Below are 23,454 nucleotides of genomic sequence, written 5' to 3'. Positions count from 1 at the left end.
GCATTCTTGAAGGCAAGCTATGGCAATGTTCTTTACCGCAGGGAACATATGACAAGCTCCTTCTAACAGGCATAGGCCCGGTGCACTTTTTGCAGGGCTGTAGTTACACCCACATTGATAACTTCCTTCCTTGCTGCTGTTGTGAGTGCATCAAAAGGGTTGTCAATGAATTTTGAAACCACCTCATGCCGAGAAGACTGAGAGGCAAGGGTATGGTGGATTGCTCACGAAGTTGCTGGTTGGAGTTGTTGTGGCCTGGTGAGGTCGGTTTGTGGGGATGGGTTGCATGTTTTTGAGCATGCAGATAGATCTCCTTTGCCATCGTTCCAAGTGATGAGGGCTTTGCTGCGAGTGTTGAAGGAGGTGGGTTTGCTGGTTCGGAGTTTAGGACCTATGCCTCCAGGATAGATGCAGAAACAGAAGCAGATGTCACAGGTTAATTGAGAGAGCAGATCAAGAAGTTTGGAGAAGGAGTGTTTTTAGGAAGTACAATAGTTTGGAATAGGCACACCCAGTGCTGTAAGGTTACTTATGCTTTTTTTGGTTGCTGGTTGCTATTGCCAGTTCCTTCTAGATTGTGTTCCTGGCCCTGCCAAGGTAATGACTGCAGTTTGGATCTGCGGCCACATTTTTGTATAGTGGGCACCTAGGGAGGCTAATCAGTGCCCATGTGGCAGACACCTAGAATTTAACGACAATAGGGTGCTAGTTCATCATTGGGAGTGGTCAAGGGATGAGTTTCCACCAAGCTCTACTTGCTGGTCAGGTCTCTATTAGCTGGTCTGTTGAGAGGATTGGTGTGCACAGATGTGTTGATAATACATTTGGGGAAGAACTGTTTGGTGCAATTGAGAGGCCTGGTCCTGGTAAAAGAGCAGAAAAAACTATATTCGGTGTTGAGAGCTGAAACAATGGTCATATGGACTGAACATATACTATGGACAGAGTGGTTTGAGGCCATTGAGTCTGCAGCTATTGGCAGAGTTAGGAGCAAGGTGGACAGGGAGGTGCTGAATTTTTGTAGAGAAGAAATGAATGGGAGAATTAAACATGCAGAAATTAAGTTTGATGGATTTTCATTTCTAGAGTTAACGGGTTTCAACTTTACGTAACAGATAGAGCTCAGGGAGAAGCTAGCAGGTTTGTTGGGAGAGAGACCATGTTGTTAGGTGGGGTGGAGCAAAAAACTCAGTCGATGAGGGTTTTACGGATGGCAGATTTTTTGGTTTTCTTTAGGCTGGAGTGGTTGTTGGTCTTGCAACTGGGTGGGCAAAACTGTTGACGTTGGTACGGGTGTGTGGTGTGGGATGGAGGTGGTTGAATCAGAAAACAACAGGAATTAGAAGGATGGCCATAGGTTAGGAGGGCGACATAGGTAGGACAGCGGGATTATTCTTTGACTTCCAAATTCGGTAAGAGTTACAGCAAAGGTTTTGTGGGTTGTATGGATAGGCAGATTGATATGTGAAGCAGTATTTAATCTGTAAGATATTGGGCCAGGGTTTTCGTTATTGTGATGTGCACCTGTCTCATTAAAGTGCCCTTTTCCACACGTACGCCTGGAATAGTTATAGGGTTGTGCCATGTCGCCTGATAAAAGAGTTCTTCATAAATCTCTGCGTAGTCATCGTTCACACTAGCCCATCAAACACCATGCAGTAGCATGCATATTTTGCATTCTAACTGTACGCAACTGCTTTGGTGTGAATTTTCATTACATTTCTATAGTAAGCAGTAATCACAGCTGAACTAGTGATGGATATTATTGGTTTTGTTTACATTGTTGAAAGTTCTCACCCAGATTGTGCTGTTGGGAAATGATTAGTTGATGAGAATTAGGGCCATAACTAAGCATTCTTTGTATCTAGTGTTGTTAACAGCCATATTTTTGTTAGAAGTGATGAATATTGCAGTGTAAGCTAGCGATTTGTGGTGTGTGTTGTATTGATGGTGGTGATGTTTATAGCTCAGGTTGCGCTGGAAGTTGCATCAACTGTGGGTAGATGGTTTTATTTTAGATTCCCCTTGTGTCTATGTTGGTTGTATTAACAGAGGTGGGGATTGTCACTCATATATGGATGCTGCTTATGTTAATAGTATTGTTTGTGGATTGTACCTGAGGTTGGGGTTGATGGTGATGTTAGATGTGTTAGTACTGGCAATACATGTAGTTCATAATGTGCTCATAAAGATACTGGAAGTGTTAACGGTAATCAGTATTACAGCTAAGACTTTGAAGGCAGGTATTTTGATTGTGTTCATGAAAGTGAGTGTTATGGGTAAGTTTGGGCTGATGAGATTGGTTGTCTTCATGGCACTGAAAGTTGAAACTTAAGTAGTCGAGGTCAAAGCTACGTTTATACGGGGATTAGCTTTTTGATAATTGTAAGAAAGTGGATTCCTATTTGGAGTGGGCGATTTCCCATCTCATTGACAGAATAACAGTTCTCAGGGTGAACCCTCAAAGTCACTAACTTAACCTGAGCTCAACCCCGTGGTAGCTTTAGCAAAAAGCAGATAGGCTTAACATTATGGCAATGTGTAAAGTATTTATTTAGGTCCAAAACAGTAATAAAGTCAAAACAGCAAGCAATAAAAATCCCAAACCGAAATAAAAAAATAGAGTAAAATGTATTAAACAAAATGACACAAAAACAACAAAAATCCGATAAGGAGAACTGGTGACATGATTTAAAAAAAAAATTAATTAAAATAATGCCAAAAAACACCAAAAATAGTCTATGGAAGCAGCAGACCTAGACCATTCAAGCGGACTGTGATGGAGGCCAGCTCAGATACACCAAAGGGGCTGATCAAGTGAAAGTTTAGAACTTAAAAGTTCCCAAAAGCTTTTAAGTTCCACCACAAAAAGGGACTTTGCCGCTTTTTGGAAGAAAAATGTTGACATATCTTCTAAGTCCAAATGCAGAAAAGGGACTTTGTAAATTTTCAGAAGAAAAATCCTCCACACATGAGATGCTGCTAAAATTGTAGCTGCAGCCATGGACCCGAAGGCCCAATACCTGAAGAAGTTTGGCCCTGTTGGCTCTCTGGGGCTTTGGAGTTCCCCTTAGAAAAAGCAACTTTGCTACTGTCTTGAAGAAAAATGCAGAATGGTTCTTTGTCATTTTGTTTCAGAGGTGTGGCGATCTCTGCACAAGACAAACCTGAAATTCTTTCTGATGCACTAAAACTCACAGTTGTATAGTTTTCCCAATGGGTCCTGCTGACACATTGGAGGAAATGTTTTCAAATGTTTACAAACTTTTTTCAGGTTCCGAAACAACCACAAGAGTACACTTCGAAGGCCCCCCTAAGACATCTGGGCAAAGGCACGTAGAGACTCTCAAGATGTCAGGCAGAGGCCAACAGCAAAGTCTAGTCCAAGTCCAATTGCCAGTGGTCAGCTGGACACTTCAGGGAAGCACCATCTTGCAGCTTGTTTTGTCACTATAGCCATACAGTATGTCAGCCAACTGACCTTTGGAGTCCACTTATTTTTTCTGGATACAAGACGGAGCACGTCCAGTCCTCCAGAGTTTCTCGCAGGACACAGAGAACAGGCCCAGCACTCTTCTGATCTTCAGCAGGTCCAGAAAGTGTTCTAAGGAGGGTGTCTTTGGGTGCTGCATTTAAAGCTGGCAATAGCTACTAGGTAGGAGAAAATCGTGCAAATCTCTAACCAATGGGGTAAATGTTCCTACGCCCTGGCATACCTACTATTTCAGTAGTTCACATTTGCCTTACTACAAATAGGCCCACAATGCATGTGTCAGGGCATTTTCAAGATGGCCAAAGTCTTGTGCCTCACTACACTTTTGCTCTGAGAGCTGCTTGCGTGTAGAGGAGTGTATAATGGAAATTACTAGTGTGCTCCCACATCGAAGACAAAAATCCAGTTTGAAGCAGGCCCTAAAATCCAGTTTGAAGCAGTTTGGCAAGACAAAGCAGGGTCCTACTGCAACAAGATATGGGCTACACTCAAAATTGTGTTTGGGTCCTGTTTGATCCCTATCAAGGGTGTATATGTTTTATGTGCGACTCAGACAGGTCTTTTAGGGAGGATTTCACACTGTTGTGCCAACAGGAGTGGCAGCAACCCTACCCTGAATGTCCAGCAGAGCTCAGAGAAATCATGCTTTCCCATTCAGGTCAACCTGTCTATCAAAGTGGTCTATTGTGCAGCTCACAGAAGGACTTTCACTCCACATTAAAGGCCAAGAACAAGGCTGGCAAGCTGATGGAATGGTAAGGCAAACTCCAAGAGTTTCAGGAAGGGTAAAGGTAACTTTTTAAAAGTCACTTTTCCTTAATACTTATTAAAACCCAAAGTCACCACTGAATTGTATTGTGAATACCTATTAAGATAATTGTTTAATTATTTTTCTAGCTGGTCCAAATAGTTGTTTTCTAGCTGGTCCCAAACCTGAGACAGCAATATTATATTTTAATCTGTACTCTAGTTTTCCATACAGGACAGCCGGGCCTGCCACAGTGAAAATAGCTTTTGGGGCCTTGTGCTGTGTGGCAGGGGGCTTCAAACTTTTTGTTGCCTCAGCCCCACCCCCCTGTGAAAAACAAAATCATCAGGCCCGCCCTCAGAATGTTTTACAATTATGCTATGAAGTTGCCAATGTTTAAATATGTCTATACATATTTCAACATTGAAGTTAAGTTCTGGTACTGTTTTAAAAATTCGTCAAATACATGATTGCCTAACATACTATTGCGGTCAGGCAAGCCTTACAAACGTGTAAAATTATCTGCAGAATGCTTATTAGAAATGGAGATGGGAGTTTTGAAGAATATTTGGAGTACCTTCCCTTTTGACACCTACTCCTAACTAGAATATAAATGACAAAATATGTCAGTGAAGGCCCATTACAGAGGGGCTTAGTGCCACTCATTTTTTACCTCTTACAACAAAGCACTGTTATAAGCATAATGCTTCTTTTTGGCCCCCTTGGTGGCCCATCCCCCAGCTTGAAGACCCTTGCTATAGGGACGTGGTGAAATTCATTTTCTACATGTCCAACTTTTAAATACCAAGCACCCTACCTTGTTGGCTACAAAGCATAAACATGAGTGACTTACTAATATTTAAAAGAGAGGTCTTTGCTTGTCAAAAAGGGTTATTGTGACAGGTTGCACTGCAGTTTTTATGCTGCAGCAGTTAGGCTACTGTTGTAGACCTGAAGACATGTTTGAAGGCCCACCCTGTGGACTGCACAATAGGTGCTGCAATCCACAATTAACCAGCAGCCAATGAGTGCATTTTCCACACCTTTACTAGGGATGTATGGGGAAGATAAATGTGTCAATTAGGAATAAGTCAATTTAACCATTTTTAAAGGGAGAGCACAGTCACTTTGCTGATGGTTAGCTTTGGTAAAATGCACAGAGTTCTAAAGCCAGCAAAATAGAGTCCAGAAAAAAGCAAAAGATCCTGGATGACCATGTAGAAAAGGGGGATTTCCTACAATAATGGATTACATTGTACTCAAGTTGCAAATAGTTATCAAGGTGGTGTGTTCACGGTGATCATGGTTGTGTAATGCTGAAGGTTGATGGAAAGGCCGTATTGGGTATTTGTCCTGATGTTGTGTTAATGATGTTGGTTCTGTCAACAGCGGTGAGGTCTGCAGATTGTGCTAATTATGTTTTTGTTGTTGCTGGTGATGCATATAGCTTAGGTTTTGTTGATGGTTTTCTGTTTTATCAGGGTGAGATTTGTAGATTAGGCACTGGGATATTTCTGTTGAAAAAGGCCTAGGCTTTGATTAGGGAGGAGATGTCTCTAGGGTGTGTCAATGGTGAAATGGTTTGAGCTGATTGTTGAGAAGACTATGAATAATGTATTTAGGTATTATGATTGTTTTTAGATGGTTACATATGAAGCTCAAGATTCCTTGCTATATGAGACATTTGATTATGGCGGACAATGTTGCAGCTTTGGTTGCTGATAAAGGTAAATATGCAAAGTATAGGTTGTTAGAGAATTGCCCCAAAGAGGTGCTGGTGTGTGGATGGTTGTATTTGTATCTCAGCTTTATGGGGTGCTCTTCCTCTTGTTCTCGGGATGCCAGGTGTGGCGCTACCAAGTAACAGGAGTGAACATGGTCACATTCTTATTAAAGGAATGTTTTAGCTTCATGGTCGTGATCCTGACCAAAGAAGCCTGACACGCCTGTAATGAAGTGACTAAAGGCTTCACTTCTCTATTGGTTTTGGTGAGCCTGTAACACAACTGACCTACTATAAAGAGAATATGCTATAAGGAGGTTTCCATTACCATAACAATTATAAATTAATAAACTACAAACTCCTACCCACATGTGGGAAAACAACAACACTACTGCTCTATAACCTGTGCCGTTCCTGGCCACCTTAACCACAGAGGAAAATTGCATTTCACCGGCCCTAAATTACAGACAGAGTGAAGTACCCAACATACCAGGAGCTGTTTTTTCAAAAGGTATTGCTCTAGCACCAGCAAGATGTAGCGAGGAAGACCTCGGGAACCCTTTTGCATCCAAGACGTAAAGTATCTTCTAGACTGGCCCGTCTGCCCAGAGGATGACTGCAGTCTACTAGTTTATCATAGGATAAACCAGAATCTCACTAATACATTCGGGCAACAACTTAGGTACTCCACCTTCTATTGGATTCTCAGGATATTTTGGAGTTTTGACTTGTCTTTAGGACTACTGAAGTCAACTAACACTTAATTTGCACACAAACGCCAAAGTGCTCGTACCCTATGGGCATCCTGTCTTGACTTGTCCACAGTTTTTACTATGCAGCTCATGAGTATCTTTCACAGATTAATTGCTTAGTTCTTCATTATTTTTCCCCTGCCTCTCTGATCAGTCATCATTTCAAACCTCCACCCCCTCTCTCTTATCCATAACATCCTGCCTCAATTGCCCGACTGTTTAGAATTTTAAATGTGAGTGGCAATCTTCACTAAAGGATGCGGAACAACTTCAAAAGGAAACAGGAGATGGCTTGAAGTCTTTAGGCAAGTACTGCATGACACAGGCCTGGGAATAATGCCTTGATTTCAGTCTGAGAAACTTCCACAATTCAGCTACGTACTATATTCTTGAAAGTTTGAATGACTTGACTTCACTCTCTGAGTTCGGATGGATAGTACGTGTTATAATATGTGTATCTGTATAGCACGTTAATCACCTGTGAGGATATCCAGGCACTTCACAGGATGTTTAGGTAACTGTCTCCTTAGAGAGGATTTTCAGAGAGTGAGGTCTTCAGCTTCCTGCGAATTCCAGAAGCAATGAGGAGACTCTGATGCGGTGTGGGAAGTCCTGGGGGAGATGTAGGAGAAGACCTGACCTCTGGCTGTGGTTTTGCAGATGCATGGTATGCGTGCAGTGAGAGTCTGAGTGGAGGTGCCTGGGGGATTGGTAGAAGTGTATGAGGCTGCTGAGGTAGGCTGGGCCGGTGTTGTGTAGTGTTCTGAATGTGTGTGTGTGTGTGTTTGAACTGGATATATGGGTAGCCAGTGGAGTTCTTTGAGATGTGGGGTGATATGGGAGCAGTGAGGTTGGTTCAGGATGAGTCTTGGTGCTGCGTTTTATGATGATGTGGAGCCTGTTCAGGAGCTTTTGTGGGGATTCTGAAATAGAATGTGTTGCTGTAGTCAAACTTGCTGGTTATCAGGGCCTGAGTGATAATGTTTTCCTGGTGTTGTCTGATAGACATTTGAAGATCTTTCACAGCACCCTCAGGGTGTATAAGCAGGTGGAAGTCACCACGTTTACTTGGGATGGGGATACCCCTACTAACTCCTAAGCCCTCTTTGGTTTGGTCAAAACACAGCCTTGGAGATTACACTCTTTAGCTATGGCACAATCAGCAGGCAATCCCCAGAGAAGTGCATGCTAAGTTCAAGCAAAACCAACAATTTTAAAATAAAGAACACAAGACAATAAAATTGCCAAACCAATCAAAAAACAAAGAGAAACATTAATTGAGCACAAAAGTCATCAAAATAGCTTAAAGGGAACAAGAAATATGTTTTTTTTTTTAAATGAGGACAAAAAAGAGCAAATCAGAAGTCTCTGTTCACTGTTGACTGGGACATAGGCATGATTTCGGGCTGACCGCAATGGAACGTAAGTCAGATATTGTGGTATTTATTAATTATTAACCCATCAAGGTTGTTTTGGGACCAGCCAGACCTTTCAAAACAGTTTCAATGTTAGGTCATTTTTTCTCTGCATTGGTTGAAAGGAAGGTATGTTTGCTTGAATTCATGCAAGTTAAGTCCCAACTTTTCCAAAGTTCTGGGAAAGTTCCAACCATTCACAACTGCAGTCTCTGGCTCCTCAGGGCAGACTTCTAGGCATTGGGAATTTCTCCAGCCAGTCCCCAGTGGTCAACTTGATGTTCTTGGGAGTTCTTCTGCATTTTGGGTAGCAGGTAACAGGAGGCCAACCAGTTGACCCTTGCTATTCCAGTCCCTAAGTGGTAGCAGGAGTTAAGAGTTTAGACTCCAGCAGGACTTTCTTCTTCAGACTGAGTCTTCTCAGCTCCAGGATTGTTCTGTGGAAGTGGTGGTTGAGATGCCAGATTTATCCTGTGCACTAGCCAGTGACTGGAGAAATTCTACCACACAATCCTAATTATTTTCTCATATTCCCCATCACCTTTTGCAGCACTTCCTCTTCTTATTACTGTAAACTTACCCCAGAGTCACTATTCTTTTAAGATGATGAAACAAAGACACCATCAGAAAGCTCCTAAGTCACCCCGTCAAGTCAGATAACCTTCCATCCAGGATAAAATTAATTTTTCACTCCTACGATGACTGGAGCCTTGATGTATAGGAGGATCCTGGGAATAAATAGAGAAAGCCCTCTTTGCCGTCTCTAAGACAGAAGAGATAGTGATAAAGCTGCCCTTTGTTCTGCTAACTGTTCCTGTGCACTCAATGATAAATCCTTGCTATGCGATCAGCAGTCACCTATCATTAGCCCTCCTAGTGCTCAGAGACAGGGCATTGTTCTCTGAGCTAGAGCCATTAACTCTCCCAGCTAAGAATTGGTATTATAGCTCTTGAGAGGTGATAAGTGGCAGAACTAGTTTTAAGACCGTTCTGGCTCAGAAAGCCTACACTACATTTTTATAAAGTTTATTTTCTGCTTATGTTATCAATATTCTGATTTCACCACTAAATCAGTTTTTAAAACTCTGCAGGAAATAACTTTGAAGCATCTTATAGCCTTTTCCTAAGAGGGGACAGTGGATTAAATGTTAATAATTTTAACCCCATCTAGGCTTACTTAGGAAAGGGGCCAGCAAGACCTACAAAGTGAAATAGCTTTTGCCTTTTATTTCACTGTAAGGGAACATCAACCCAGGATACAGTGTGGCCTGTTTTTAGATAGAGCCTACTGTATGCTGCCAGGCATATTGTGGTTTACCATGAACCCAGAGGGGCTTGGAGCCCAACCATTGCTTACTATTGGTTGACTGTCCTTGTCACTCTTATTTGCCTGCTTCATGTTTGTGTCCCAGCTTCTCAACCTTCTGTTTGTCCTTTCCGTGAAGCATTGTTTCTTTACCATGTGTGTGTTTGCCTGGTGTCTGTACACAATGTAAGGGAACTACTTTGTTCTTTTTGTGTACAGTTGCTTGTTTTAGGGAGTTCTGTTGCTGCATCCTCTTTTTATTGGCCAATGCTGCATCTCACATCAGTTGGCCCCGCACTGTGGTCTTAACTGCCCCCCACAGAATGTGGGCACAGTGAACTGAGCCCTTGTTGTTTTGGAGGTAAGAGGTCATGTGCGCCGTTAGCTGCACCTTTTCATGCAGTAGCATGTATCAGGCAATGCTGAGGCGCCAGGGTTTACTCATGGGTTTGCTAATATTCCAATCTTCTGCTAGACTAGCAGGGACATGCTAGGAGATGCAGCTCACCGGTATAGTGCAGTCTAGGGCCAATGGTGTGAGGGGTTGAGAGATAAGTAAGTAGTTGAGTTGCGATTGTGTGCCGTGAAGTGCTGAAAAAAAGGTAATTTATTTTCTGATGGGGATAAAAGCTGCCACATATCTAGCCTTCGTCATCTCGGATGTCCCTGAGGAGTGCTACCTCACTATTGTTGCTTGTCAAGGGGGGCAGTGTGGTCTATGATGGGGGTAAGTTTCAATCACCTCCCAAAATGATGTACTGTGTGTCGAGTTCGGTCAAGATACGATTCGGATGCGTGAGGAATCTGGCTTTTTTCCCGTTAGGGGCATAGATGGATCTCACGCACACTATTTGGGTACCTATCCTGAGCTTTACAAAGACATCACACGTCATCCGTCTAGGTCTCCAGAACTGTTCACTTGAGGGCTTTACGTAAGAGAATGGCTACCTGCATGTCTTGGAGTTTACGTCAAAGTAAAGGTTTTGACCGGCGGAAGGGGGAGGGAGGGCTGCAACATCTGTAGATGACTTTTCCCACCCAGTCCCTTTTGAACTTTCTCTTTCTGCGGGGGTAAGATGTATCTCTGAATGAGGGCTGTATCAGCATGATTAGAAGCTAAGTAGGTCAAGACCTTCTTCCGTTTGACATAGTTTGTCAGACCATTTACATTCAGGGTGAGGATGGAGAGCAATTTGTGTCATAGAAGTAACCACAGCAAGAGTAATGTAGCCGAATGAGTTAGTCGCTATGGGGCGGGTGAGGTTCGGAGGCAGAGTGGATGCGGTCCGTGGTAGTGCTTATCTCAGTGACAACCTAGGTAGGTCGAGTAGGGTAGGCAAGGTGAGAGGCAGTGGGTGGATGAGAGAAGGGAAGGAGGTGAGGAGGATGAGGGGAGGTATGCAGGTATATTGAGGTCAGAGACCTAAGTGAAGGTGCATTCGAAGGTACCAGAAGGGTGGGAGCGTGTAAAAGGGGTTGTATAAGGAGTATGATTACCTACCAGAGGTGTGGCGTATGGACGGAGATGGTTTGCGCTTTCATGATTCCGGCTACATGTTATCACCCTGCCCTGTAGCCTCAGAAGGCCTACATTAGAGGTGTCTTATGAATAGATAAAATAGGGTTTTCCTACATAGCAAGGGCATTTTTCATTGCCATGTGTCACTGCAGTGCATTTAAACTGCATTCCAGCAAGAACACTGTGGTGTTCCTGGAAGACATACATGTTTGTCATGTATGTGGTTGGTGTAAATACACACTGCAAATCACATATGACAGTTAACTTTTCCTGCTTTGTGCGCATGTTAGGTACCATTTACTGGTACAGTGCATAGAGTCCTAAAGTCAGCAAAAATAATATTCAGAGAGTGAAAGAAAAGCAGGTGACCATGAAGGAAAGGCAGATTTGCTTCACGGCCATATGAAAATCAATCTTGATCTGCTCCAACAGGAACACTAAATAAATAAATGCTACAGCAGATCCCCTCTAGAAAAGAACATAATCAATTCCAGACTAGTGCCTGCCTTTTGGGCCTTTTCAGTGATGGATAGCCTGAGTCCGGTGGCACAGTGAGCAAGGGTCCCATGTCGGGGCGAGCCCATTGCACTCATGGTGTCTCACATAGAAACACAAAAAGTGATGGGTAGAATGCTCGAAGTATTCTCAACCACTATTCATTATTTAGGCCAGGGTTCTGAAAAGTCGGTCCAGGAGAGCCAGGTCCATGCCATGTTTTTAGGATATCCACATTTAGAAAAAATGTAGATTTCTTGAACATCTTTTTTCTAAATGTGGATACGCTAAAAACCTGGCATGGACCCGGCTCTCCAGGACCGACTTTGCAGAACCCTGATTTAGGCCAATTCCTTGCCTGTCACTTTTTTTGCCCATTTTATAGCCTAAGACAGAAACCAGCAATATTGACACCAGTCTTGGCCCTGCTCCTGCAGCAGCAATCCAGTCCAAACTCCCAGGCTGTCCCCTCACTAGATAAGCATTACCGGACCGGCCTCGGTCTTTTGAGCCTCATATGTTAGTTGTAGACTGGGTCCAAAGGAAGAATCCACACAGGAATCTTTTGGGGGTACTTGTCACACTTAGGGTTATGTCTCTTTTAGAAAATCAAAAAGTATTGACACAATTGTCAACAGATGTTTCAACCATTAACACAATCATGAGCACCGTCAAAAAGAGGTAAACTTGTTGTCAACATAAATATTACTAAAGTTAAAACATATAATTCCAACATCAACAAAAATATCATCACGGGAAAAATAGCAACGTCATTATCACCACAGCCGCCCATAAAGGAATTATTTGGCTGTGCCTGGAACCTGTGTACTCACATCCACAGGTTTGGCTGGCTGTGCAACGTGCAACACCCTGCTTAGTGGCAGCAACTGATATCAAATGATCATTAAAAAGTGTGTACTGCACTCTGTCCTGATATAATAATCAGACTTCCTTCCTGTTTCATGTTTGGCAACTGGTATGATTTAAATGGCATTATTTACTTTTTTGAGGTACACTGCTACAGTGTAAGACCCCCTTTCTTTTTAAAGTTTGTCCTACACCTATCATTAGTTGTCTTCCCAGCCTTATGTAATCAAATAAACTCATACATTTAAAAGACATATGTAGAGAGGATATTCGGGTCCACCATTGTCATCCATTGGTCTGTTCAAGTGTCATTCACAAGTTGTTTCCCCCATGACAGCACACAGCATAGGCAATGGGTCAGCCTACTTCAGTCACTGGCTGTATTTTGGTATCAGAGATGGTTGCAACTACTTTATGATAATGTTTGGTAGTAAACGTAGCATAGATGACCACAGATAGACAAACGAATAAGCATTTGTTGTTTTACAATTTCACACAAACGGTTTTAAAACATATTTAGTACCTTCGTGGATTACAAAATGTGACACCCAGTGCCCCGGCTAGGCAAGCATGCAGTGGTTTTTATTTATTTTTTACAAGCATATGCAATACAAATAAAAAGTATTAAAATGAAAAATGCTGCTATCTAAAGGCAGCAGGTATACGCTTAAAAAAGAACTATTACATGGCTTGGCCCAGCAGCTTGTCCACCAGTCCTGGCACTGAAACACATTCTCTTGTTTTTTAGCCGGATCTGCACATATGGTTATGCAAAATGCTACTACTCAATGTTTCATTTTAATACTTACCTCGCCAATCTTCTCCACCACCCCACTCCATCACCAAATTCACCTCCCACCAGTTATCACGACAAATGTGACTCCCACATTCCACCGCACTACATCCACAATATTACCACTTTTACCATCTACAAGACAGCCCTTGGAAGATATGTTGCACAATCTGTGCCCATACCTTGTTTGGTGAAGTCAATCTTCAGACACTCTTCAAGGCTTCCAGAGGGGTAAGTCACAAACTTGCAGCAGTAGCTGGTCCCATTCTCCAGGTCGTCGGTCCTTGTTAGGGTGATGGAAATGTTATGGTTGGACTTAAAGTGAACCTGAAGGTTTTCCCTATATCTTGGGTTGATGTAGATTCCAAAACCTGGATTAAAGACGGCTACGATGGTCTTGTTCATAGTCATGCTTTTTTTAACCCAGTTCACCTGCGAAACATGTTCGTTTGGCCTGGGCAAGAAACAATTGATCTGGAGGGGGCTCTTGGTGTTAAGGGTGTTGTTGGTCCAAATATGAATATTTTCATGGATGATTCCTAGAAGTTGAATGGATAATACTTTTACAAGTGGCACGAGTGATAATTAAATATGAAGTATCAAATTATAACATGATGTGCCTATTGTTTCAACCAATCAACATAGTATGCCATCATATAGAGATTACAGAATCCCAAAACTGCAGTTGCATCTGCCTAGCCCTAATCCAACAAAAGCTGATTACTCCCAGTCCTACGTCTTCTACGTCTAACTCAAACCACTGACCAATTCACCCGGCAGATTCAGCAATCCCAGCGCTGTCTTAGAAGAACTACACCTTTTAGATGCAGGAATCCCCATCGCAGCATCACTGTTAGTTAACAGCTTTTTTGAGAAACGTTGCTAAGAAAGGCAGCAGGTACAATGAGGTTTCTCTAAGCAGTGCAGAGCACATTGTCTTTTTTATTTAAATAAAAAACCTTGCCATTTTATAAACACATGACATCCAACAACAAAGCAGTGCTTCAACAAGACAGAGTACATCTGCATCAGCACTAGTCCCAGCCTACATCAAGTGAAACATTAAAGCAATTATATACAATCTTTGTGGCCCATTCACAAGTAATCTTTATAGCAAATGACATGAAATGATGTTCTGTGACGTAATAACATAATTTCAGGTAACACGCATAAAGCAAAATTATGCTAACACATAACACAAATTTCACCAAGGCCTATTGGGGACATCATTTAGAATTTGGGGCCATGAGAGCTTTGCTCTCCTATTTAAAAATGGGTATTTTTCTTCAATCCAAATACTTCCACACAAACGTTCACAATCCTAAACTGCCTACTCTAGAGAAATTCCACATTGCCAAACTAGACTTTCAGGAACCATCACTGTGATGGACATTTGGAGCTCTCTGTGAACTCAAAGGACTGGCTCACCTTCGAGAGGTAAGAAAACTTCCTTTTTATTCACCAATGGGTTGCTCCTTCTCATCTACTGTACTTCTACACATCTCCTGAGATGCAGCCTGTATATTGTGATGCCACACAAAAAGACAAGACTCAGATACAGTCCGAGAGTTTTAGGAAGGGCGCCAGAGAAAGGCTAAACAGATAAAGGGGATTTTGAACCCCTAAAGACCCCACCTTCCCTCGACCATCTACTCTGGAGGACAGAATGGCCCTGGGCCCTTCGGCAACACACAACCTTTGACTCCAAGAGAAGAGGTGCCTGAGGTTTGGCATGCTGAGACACTTCACTGGGCGACCAAACCTGTGGATCGGCTACGGCGCCGAGTTGCCCTCTGCTTAAGTGGTGTGTAGACAGAATATCAGAAACAGAAATTTTGTGGAACAAAATGATGTGTCAAGATTATCGAGGACAAAAATATTGTGAAGGTTAGTTTCCATACATAAGCACTTGTTTGCTATGTATCCCTCCACATATATGTACCTTGACAATATATAAATATCTTCAAGGTACGTAGAGGTGAGTTAAGAATAATACATCTGTGCTTATCGATTTGCACTAACTTTCTCGATATTTGGGTCCTCAATATTTTTGACATAATGGTCCAGATGTATCAAAGGGTTTTACCCATTCTGTGTCTATGGGAAAATGTGTTCATACATATGGCCCAATATTATGTCCACACGATATTTCTGTTTTCGATATTCTGTCAGTGATCCACTTATGTCCTAGGTGGGTGTCAGCCCTTTGCTGGTCTATACTAGAGACAGCATATTGGATTGTGTGTTTTCACAGCCCGATGATTTAATCACAGTTTTGTGTGTGAAGAAATTAAATAGTCACCCTCTCATTTTACCCTCACAGGCCCCTCACTGTCCACACACAAGGATGCCCTAAACATTCCCTCAGACCAGAAAAGCACTCCAAAAGATGTTGGGGCAAGGAAAGTAAACAAGGAAGTCTTGTGTGAGGAATGACCCAGAGGATCCACTTGTCACCTGGATTCTCTGATTAAATCTTGATGTCAGCAGGGCATTTATGTGTGTTTCCCACTATGTGTATGTAGGCAGATGGCAGACAGGGTACAGAAGTTCTGGGAGGGCCTTATTCCCAAAGGGATCCAAGGAATTTTCAACCCAGTGACAGTAGAATCTTTGCCCACGTGTGTACCTCCTAAATAAAGGAGACCCTGTCCCTCTTCTCTCTCGGTGGAATGTTAGCAATGTGTTGCATTTCCTTCTCTTCTACATTATCAGATGGAGGCAGCTTCGCTTTGTTGTGGTAATTGCACTTGAATCACTCAGCAGTACATAATACAACACTGAGACCTGATCATTAGCCTGTGATTGGCTTACCCCTGTAAGGGGTAAGCCAATCACAGCTCCAACCAGGGATCTAGGACACTCATTTCTCCAGCGTGGCCAACATTCAGGCAAGAGGACCAAGAAGAACAATTGCTATTGTAGTATTTGTGGTGACATGCACTTTAAGCTACATGCTCTGCAGTCTGTGCTTTATTGATTGGCAGCCATGTGCCTGAAAACTGCAACAGGCAGGTGTGGCGGCCCTTCACACGTGCCAGGGGTTTCCATGGCTATTCATGCATGATGAGGCTTAATGAACCCTATCAACAGACAGGGAGTTCAAACCTTGCAAAGACCTTTCACACCTTGTGGATGGTGCGTGGAGATTTTGTAGATACATGAAGCACTGCTCTTGACTGACTGCTGAGTCAGTGGTATGGACACCCCAAATTAATGCTTTGTGTGGTACCTGCAAAGTCCCATCTTTGTGCACCTCAGACAAATAGTGCTTGTGGTTGGCCTCTGAGGGTGCAGCTGCCACTTGCTAACACCACCGCATCAGCTGGATGGAGTCAGAGGACAAGACGTTGGTCTTAGGCCCGAGCATTGGGACAGACTTAACCACTACATCAGAGCAGCAACCTTCTTGGAGAGCCTGCGTCACAAACCATGGTTCAGGCTCAGGGATTGGGATGACACTGAGAGAGTGCCTGAGCTGTCACTGTTCCCATGGCCATTAGGGAGGCACAAGAGTAGCACAGACACCTGATATCTTCTTCCTTACCAGTATGCCCACCAGATGCATTACCCAGGAACAACATACCTGCATCTCTGAGCACTGCGGGATGCACCAGGTCTGTGCTACAATTAGCAGAGACTAGCAAAAATGAGCTATGGGTCAGAGGACCAGGAATTGACCTTCAAGGAGATTAGAGGAGGAGAAGGGTCAACATCTGCTATGATGCAGGTGGGTGACATACATAACCTGAAAGAAGAAGACGGAGAAGAGGAGCCATGTGTTATATTCCTTCACCTGTTACCAAGCGTGTGCTCATGCAGCATGTGTGTGGAGGCCAGGCCTACTGTTACGCTAGCTGGATTCTTTTGGTGACAACTGGAGGGACCCAATACATCTACTTATCCCTTTTCACAGGCACATGTGTCTAAGCCGGTTTTCTTCACACAAAACCAGGACTTGAGGTCACATCTCTCACTGATGCTCAAGGATCAACACATCAAGATAAATAACTTTTATGGTCCTGACAGTGAATCCTTTATCCCCATCACTGTAGTTCAGGACCTTGACAGAGAAGGAAAGCCAGCTTTGTTGGTGGACATACCATGGTGGGACTACCATATGCATCACAGGCAGCAACACAGCCTTGGTGTTGGCCCCATCATGATCCCTAGGGACCCACGTTGCCCGCAGAGGAGACCAGACATGTATAGAGAACACAATCAAAGATACTGCACCCCCAGAACCACTGAAGGCCAGCAGTCACAGAGATTGTACTGCTAGGGACCAGACTGCATGGCCCAAGAACAAATCGCTCGTGGCACCCTGGTGAGAACGTGCCCAGTAAGCCAGAACTTTAAGAGTTGGAGTCTCCTACCCAGAGACAGTAGGGCTTGCAGGGAGTACTCAGAAGCCTGCAAAGGGGAAGGTGACCAGGTGAAATGGGGACTACATAACAGAAGGCAAGGAAGGAGTAGTGGTTCTCCCCTGCTAATTACTAAAAGAGCAAACTTTAGGCTCTGTGAGTGGCTAGAGAGCCCTGGGGTTTCTGCATCCTCTGGTCAGCCCAGTGAGTGCATGAGAAGGCCAAGCACCCGAGCCTTGTGCAGGAAAGGAATCAGCCCTCGCTGTGGGCAAATGCATGTATGATGTAACTAATGAATCCCTGAGGGTTGCGGAAGCCCAGCAAAATGTGAGGCTGTGGAATCCTGTCTACACAGTTTACATTCAGTGCTTCAGAGATCCCCTTGAAGCCTAAAGCATCAGTGCAGCTCCCTGACAGCCCTTGGATAAACAGGTAGGCCTGGCGGGAGTGAAGTCCAGCCTTTTTTGCCCACTTTCATGATGTAGGTCTGCAGATGTCTGAATGAGTTCCCCCATACCCTTACCAGACCCTCAGTGGAGAAATCAGTCACGTTTCCACACAGTTGCTTGCCAGCCATTTGCTAGCCACAGGTAAACCACCATCATCAGAGACCAATCTCCTGAGGTCAGATTTCCTGTTTTCAGCTAGAGAAACGGTTTCCTTTTCCGGTTTTGACTTGCCTTGTAACGAAAACTAAAATGATTTGGGGTGGGAGGCATTTAACCACGCAACGCCTTTTTTTCATCTCTAGTAAACGTTCTAATGTGTTGTTTGCCTTCCACTCGGGGTGTGACAGATCTGCAGCCTGTGGTACGTTTTTTGCTTTTGGTTAGGCGGGGCGAGCGTTGATGCTGCCGTGGGGCTGCCCCTGGGGGCTGGGGGCCTACCTGCGGCCACAGGTGCTGTTTCCTAGTTACAAACACGCCCCGACCCTCTTAGTGAAGGGAAGGGTCGCTAGTAAGGGACATGGTGATCTCATACTGGTTGTGTTGTTGCAAGCGGCGGACTGACCGTCCACCCATTCAGTGACCGTTATGTTGAGAAGGACACGTCAGTTCCTCAGGAGTGTAGCTTCACGAGGGGAGTTTGGGGTTTTACACCCCCGTCCCCTTAATAAATCTATGTTCTGATACACAGTACTTGTGCTTTCAGTCGGGTATGGTGAGGTGTCTATTGGATTTCACCAAAAATATTAGCAGACACACAAATAAAAAGGCACACACACGCTCTCCCTGTTTTGAAAATCTTCAAAAATGATGATCTTACAAAATATTGTAGATTCTTGCACTTAGGACCCCTACCAGTCAGCATTCCACTGCTCCTTTAGCCCCTCTAGCGCGCCCTGCTTGTCGTAAAATTTATTTTAACATTGATTGTTAGAAAATCTGAAGCTCACCCCCCCCCCCCCAATCTTACTAACCAAGCTACGCCCCTGGACTTCCTATGAGGGGTCAGGCCTGGACACGATGGAACAACAGTGCTAGGATTGTGCCCGGTTAAATACAACCCAGAGATGTATGTAGGTGGCGTCTGGTGCAGGTAACTTGGCCTGCGTGTGTATTTAGAGGTTTGAGGGAGTCTGCCAGTCGGTAGAGGATACTGACACTTATTACACATCTATGGGTGTCCGGTGTGTTACGGTGACCGGTGTGATGGCGAAGGGTCTGGGCGACGTTTGAAAGGGGAGGATGAAGCAGCCCCTTACTACAGTGTGAGTGCACGAGCTGTGACTGGGGCATTTAATGTACATGGCGCTCTTGGTTGAGCTAGGATGGCATTGCCAACACTGCTTTCCCTTGCAATGGGTGGGCAGGGTGGAGGGCTGCATGGGCCAAGCAGCCATGCCCTAATTATCTCTGGGCCACGAAATTCTGTGAGTTGGGTTACGCAGTATTCTGTGAGTTGGATTATGTCTGCGCCACAGTATTCTGTGAGTTGGATTATGTCTGAGCCACCGTATTCTGTGAGTTGGATTATGTCGGTATTCTGTGAGTTGGATTATACCTGGGCCACAGTATTCTCTGAGTTGGATTATGGCAGTATTCTGTGAGTTGGACTATGGCAGTATTCTGGGAGTTGGATTATGTCTGGGCCACAGTATTCTGGGAGTTGGATTATGTCTGGGCCACAGTATTATATGAGTTGGATTGTGGCAGTATTGTGTGAGTTGATTATATTTTGGACACAATATTGTGTGAGTTGGATTATTTCGTGACACTTTCCTGTGAGTTGGATTTTGGCAATATTCTGTGAGTTGGATTATGTGTGGGCCACAGTATTCTGTGAGGTGAATTATGGCAGTATTCTGTGAGATGGATTATATCTGGGCCACAATATTCTGTGAGGTGGATTGTGGCAGTATTCTGTGAGCTGGATTATGTTTTAGCCACAGCATTCTGTGAGTTGCATTATGGCAGTATGCTGTGAGCTGGATTATGTTTTATCCACAGCATTCTGTGAGTTGGATTATGGCAGTATTCTGCGAGGTGGATTATGTCAGGGCCACAGTAATCTGTGATCTGGACTATGTCTGGTCCATGGTATTGTATGAGTTGGGTATAATCGTTTGAAGAGAGCTGCGGAGGAGCAGTAAGTCTCTTTGTAGGATGGTAATTTGCACTTCATCAGTGGGAAATGACACAGAGGCAGCACAAGCATTGAATAGGTGGACAGTGGGCCCGGGCTGACCATATACCATTATTTCTTAGGTGTGCTTGGCACCAACCACACACAGGGACCATGTAACTAAGGGCCAGCTGGGAAGGTGGTGTCTCGGCCTCTAGGTTGAGAGAAGTAAGTAGGCAGACCTCTAGTTCATCACACAGGACCAGCAACCCTAGGTGTGGTCTGGCCACTGGACTGTCCGGTACCTTGGCTCACGGTGGATGCTGGTGGCCTCTTCTGGTATCCTCGTGGCTCGATGGAGCCCAAGGTTTCTTAGTAAGGGAATAGGGGAGCCATCACATAATCTTTCGAGGCCACCCACAAGCACACCCTCTACTTTTGACCTAAACGGAGGAAGAGCTCCAATGCCTGGAAACGGTGCGGACCACGCAATGGTAGCCTTCGGAGCACAGCATGAGAATTAGCAGACCCCAGGTGCCATACTGATCCATTATTCTAATCCCCTGCCGGAATGAAGGTACTGGGAGGGCAATTGTGAATGTGTGCCCACATGTGGTGTCCATGTAGCGAGACTCTACACCAAATATGGAGAGACTGGGTTTGCCGTAGGTTCATAATAAAAAATAACTATTTATTTACCCCACTGGTAGAACAATTTGCACCACTCAGTTGCCAGGTAGCTAAAGGACCGGTTGTAAGAAAAAAATTAGTTTATGTTTGTTTGAACGCTGCACCAACACACCCTCTTGCATCAAAACAGGCCTGTTCTGAAGCACACAGATGATTACAACAACTCACCTTAGAGGGCAGGGACCTCTGCCGTGCGATAGGCCAGGGTGGCAATAGACGATATAGCTTAAGTGCTGTGAGCTCCGAGTAGAATGTAATCTATGCGCTCAGACCTAAGCAAGCCATATATATAGCATATATGACTAACTAGTTTGTCTCTTGGCACTTAACCAGACAGAAAGTGTTCTTATTAAGGAAATGGATGTTGTTCAGCAGGACACAAGTCAAGGTTACACGAAGGTCGAGAGTCCACTCACTCTTTTCTCTATTCTGCCAAGAGGGTGGTTGGGCCCCAAAAAATATGCTAACCTTGTCATAGTGTACTTTTCAGACACCTGGACACATTTAGCAGCGACAAAGCAAATGACCTCACTTGCCTAGCTCAAATATTACAGTGGAAATTAATCCGAAGTGGACAGACCCAACGTACTCGCTGTATCATCTTACACACATCATCATTTTTTTTTCTCATTTATCAAATTTCATGGTGTTTATTTCATCCCTTCTGCATTTGTATATTATCAAAAAGACACAAACATTAAAATAATTAGCACAAAATTAAACCACATTTATCAAAATGTCGATTTTTACGATGTCACTAATTAGTCCTAAAAAACACAACCCCTTGTGTCCCTTCCTTTTCACTCTCACTTTTATCACACCATCCATACCACATATCACACACTCTGCAACCCCCAGTTCGGAGGTATCCTACACCCCCAAACACAGCCAAAACTGGGTTTAATGGCTGTCAACATTCACCAGCGCTACTGCATTGTCCCAGCAACAACAACTCAGGCGGGGAGGGGGCCAATCAGATTCCAGCTTGGCTCATAACAAAGGCCAAAGTTAAGGGCCCATCAGGCCTCCTTTTGTTAAAGTATCCTGGCTGGGAGCTATTTTGAGCCTCACAGCTAGCTGCAAGTGTAATGGAGGGGAAACAAAATCCCACAGCTTATCACTTCATAGGTACATAAGCGAGGCATGTGTTTGACTTTGATCACTCCCTGTATGTAAGAGGTATGCATGCACTGTAACAATGTCGGATGTGTTGGTCTGTCCCAGTGTTTACACAAATACCAATGTAAATGCCATTATTTTGTTTTGTTTCCTTTATAGCACTATAGCTCTGCTCTTCCAAATGCAGGGAGCCAGAACACATTATATCACATCTACACATTATACATTGACAGAATAATTGATGGACTGCAAGTAACAAAAAGATCTCTCTGTGTTAAAAACTGTAGTCCACTTACCCATTTACATAAAATACAGAATATGTCATACCCGTGTTAAATCGTGCTTTGCACCTCTATGCACCATCTGTGGTACTTAATTCAAAATTCGGACTACACAAAACACAGATCTCTCCAGCGAAATCCTTAACCTTCCGAGTTATCTTGTCATTATCATTCCCTGAGATTTGGTTGACACAAAGATCTCTGCAGCAGGTGCCTGAACCCCACAAGATATTTTAAAATGCAGAGTTTGCAACCCATTAAGCAGAACAGATTTTCTACTAGGTTTCTCCTTGTTGCCAATTTGTTTTGGTTTTTAAAAAAAAAAATATATATATATATGTTGAGGCCCAGATTTTGCATTGGGGTTGAATCACTTTTATAGCACATCCTGATGCACAATCTCATTTGTTAAAAGTTGTAAGGGACTCAATTGTAGTCATGGTACCCCTGCTAAACATATGTCTGCGGTCTTAAGATCTGATGTCACTTCTTGTAATGTCCCTTTCTGTGAAGTCATGGGCTGTGATGCCACTGCCATGATGTCACCTGCATACTGCCTGAACTCAGTTACTCCCCCCACTTCTTTTTTCAGGACTTGTGCCCTGTTTTCTCAGCTTTGGCAGGCTGAAGGCCCGATTCGGGCATTCCACGTTGTGACCTTCAGGCTGGCTAGAGACTAGCCCCACAAGCATGAACATGGAGGTGCATGAACCCGCCGGGCTACCGCAGACTCGTGCATCAGCAAGGGCGTTCACTCACGGCCTGGCATCCATCCCCAATCACCGCCGACACTCCGAGCTTCGCCTTACCCGTGTCCGTGGAGGCCAGGAGCAGCAACAGGGCCGCCGGCCACACCAGCCGTGCCATGGCGACTGAGCCGGGGCGGGGGCCGCAGCGCCCCGTCAGCGCCTGGTGCCTCCGGCCCAGTTGAGGTTTCTGCCCCCTCGGGCTTCCGTTGTTGGGCTGAAAGACACAGGAAGGAGGCGGAGGCCTAGAGCCGAGGGGAGCGGGGCCTGTGTGCGTGGGTGTCCGCGGGAGAGGTGCCGCGGGCTCGGGGAGGGCGCAGACTGCAGGGTCTGTGCGGGCCGAGGAAGCATAGCGCTGGGAGGAGGGGTGCAGCGTGGGTGCACCTGAGCGGAGTTCATGGGGGAATGAATGGGCAAAATGAGGCCCTCTCAGGTGTTTTGTTATGCAACCTGAGCCATAAAGAGTCAAATGTTCCTGATTAAGCACAGAGAAGTACTTTTTTTCGGCAAATTACTGATTTATCTGTTTTTCAAACACATGGATGTGTCTGAAACGCGAAGTTAATTAGTGTATTGAA

At 44.3% G+C, this 23,454-nt stretch overlaps 1 protein-coding gene across 1 annotated transcript in view; it reads right to left on the bottom strand.

Annotated features, from left to right (window-relative positions):
• The window catches only part of LOC138268699 (uncharacterized), a 29,404-nt gene extending 6,297 nt beyond the window's left edge, over positions 1-23,107 (bottom strand). Inside the window, exons 1-2 of the mRNA XM_069218617.1 lie at positions 22,940-23,107; positions 13,294-13,650 (exon numbers count right to left, since the gene is read on the bottom strand). Of these exons, the coding sequence (XP_069074718.1) occupies positions 13,294-13,650; positions 22,940-22,997 (415 nt within the window). The 5' untranslated portion in view covers positions 22,998-23,107. The remainder of the gene's footprint in view (positions 1-13,293; positions 13,651-22,939) is intronic.
• Positions 23,108-23,454: the final 347 nt, after the last annotated feature.

This window comes from Pleurodeles waltl, chromosome 12 (genome assembly GCF_031143425.1).
Source record: "Pleurodeles waltl isolate 20211129_DDA chromosome 12, aPleWal1.hap1.20221129, whole genome shotgun sequence".
Taxonomy (NCBI): Eukaryota; Metazoa; Chordata; class Amphibia; order Caudata; family Salamandridae; genus Pleurodeles; species Pleurodeles waltl.
Note: the sequence above shows the minus strand (reverse complement) of the source record. Positions and strands in the feature narration are given on the sequence as shown.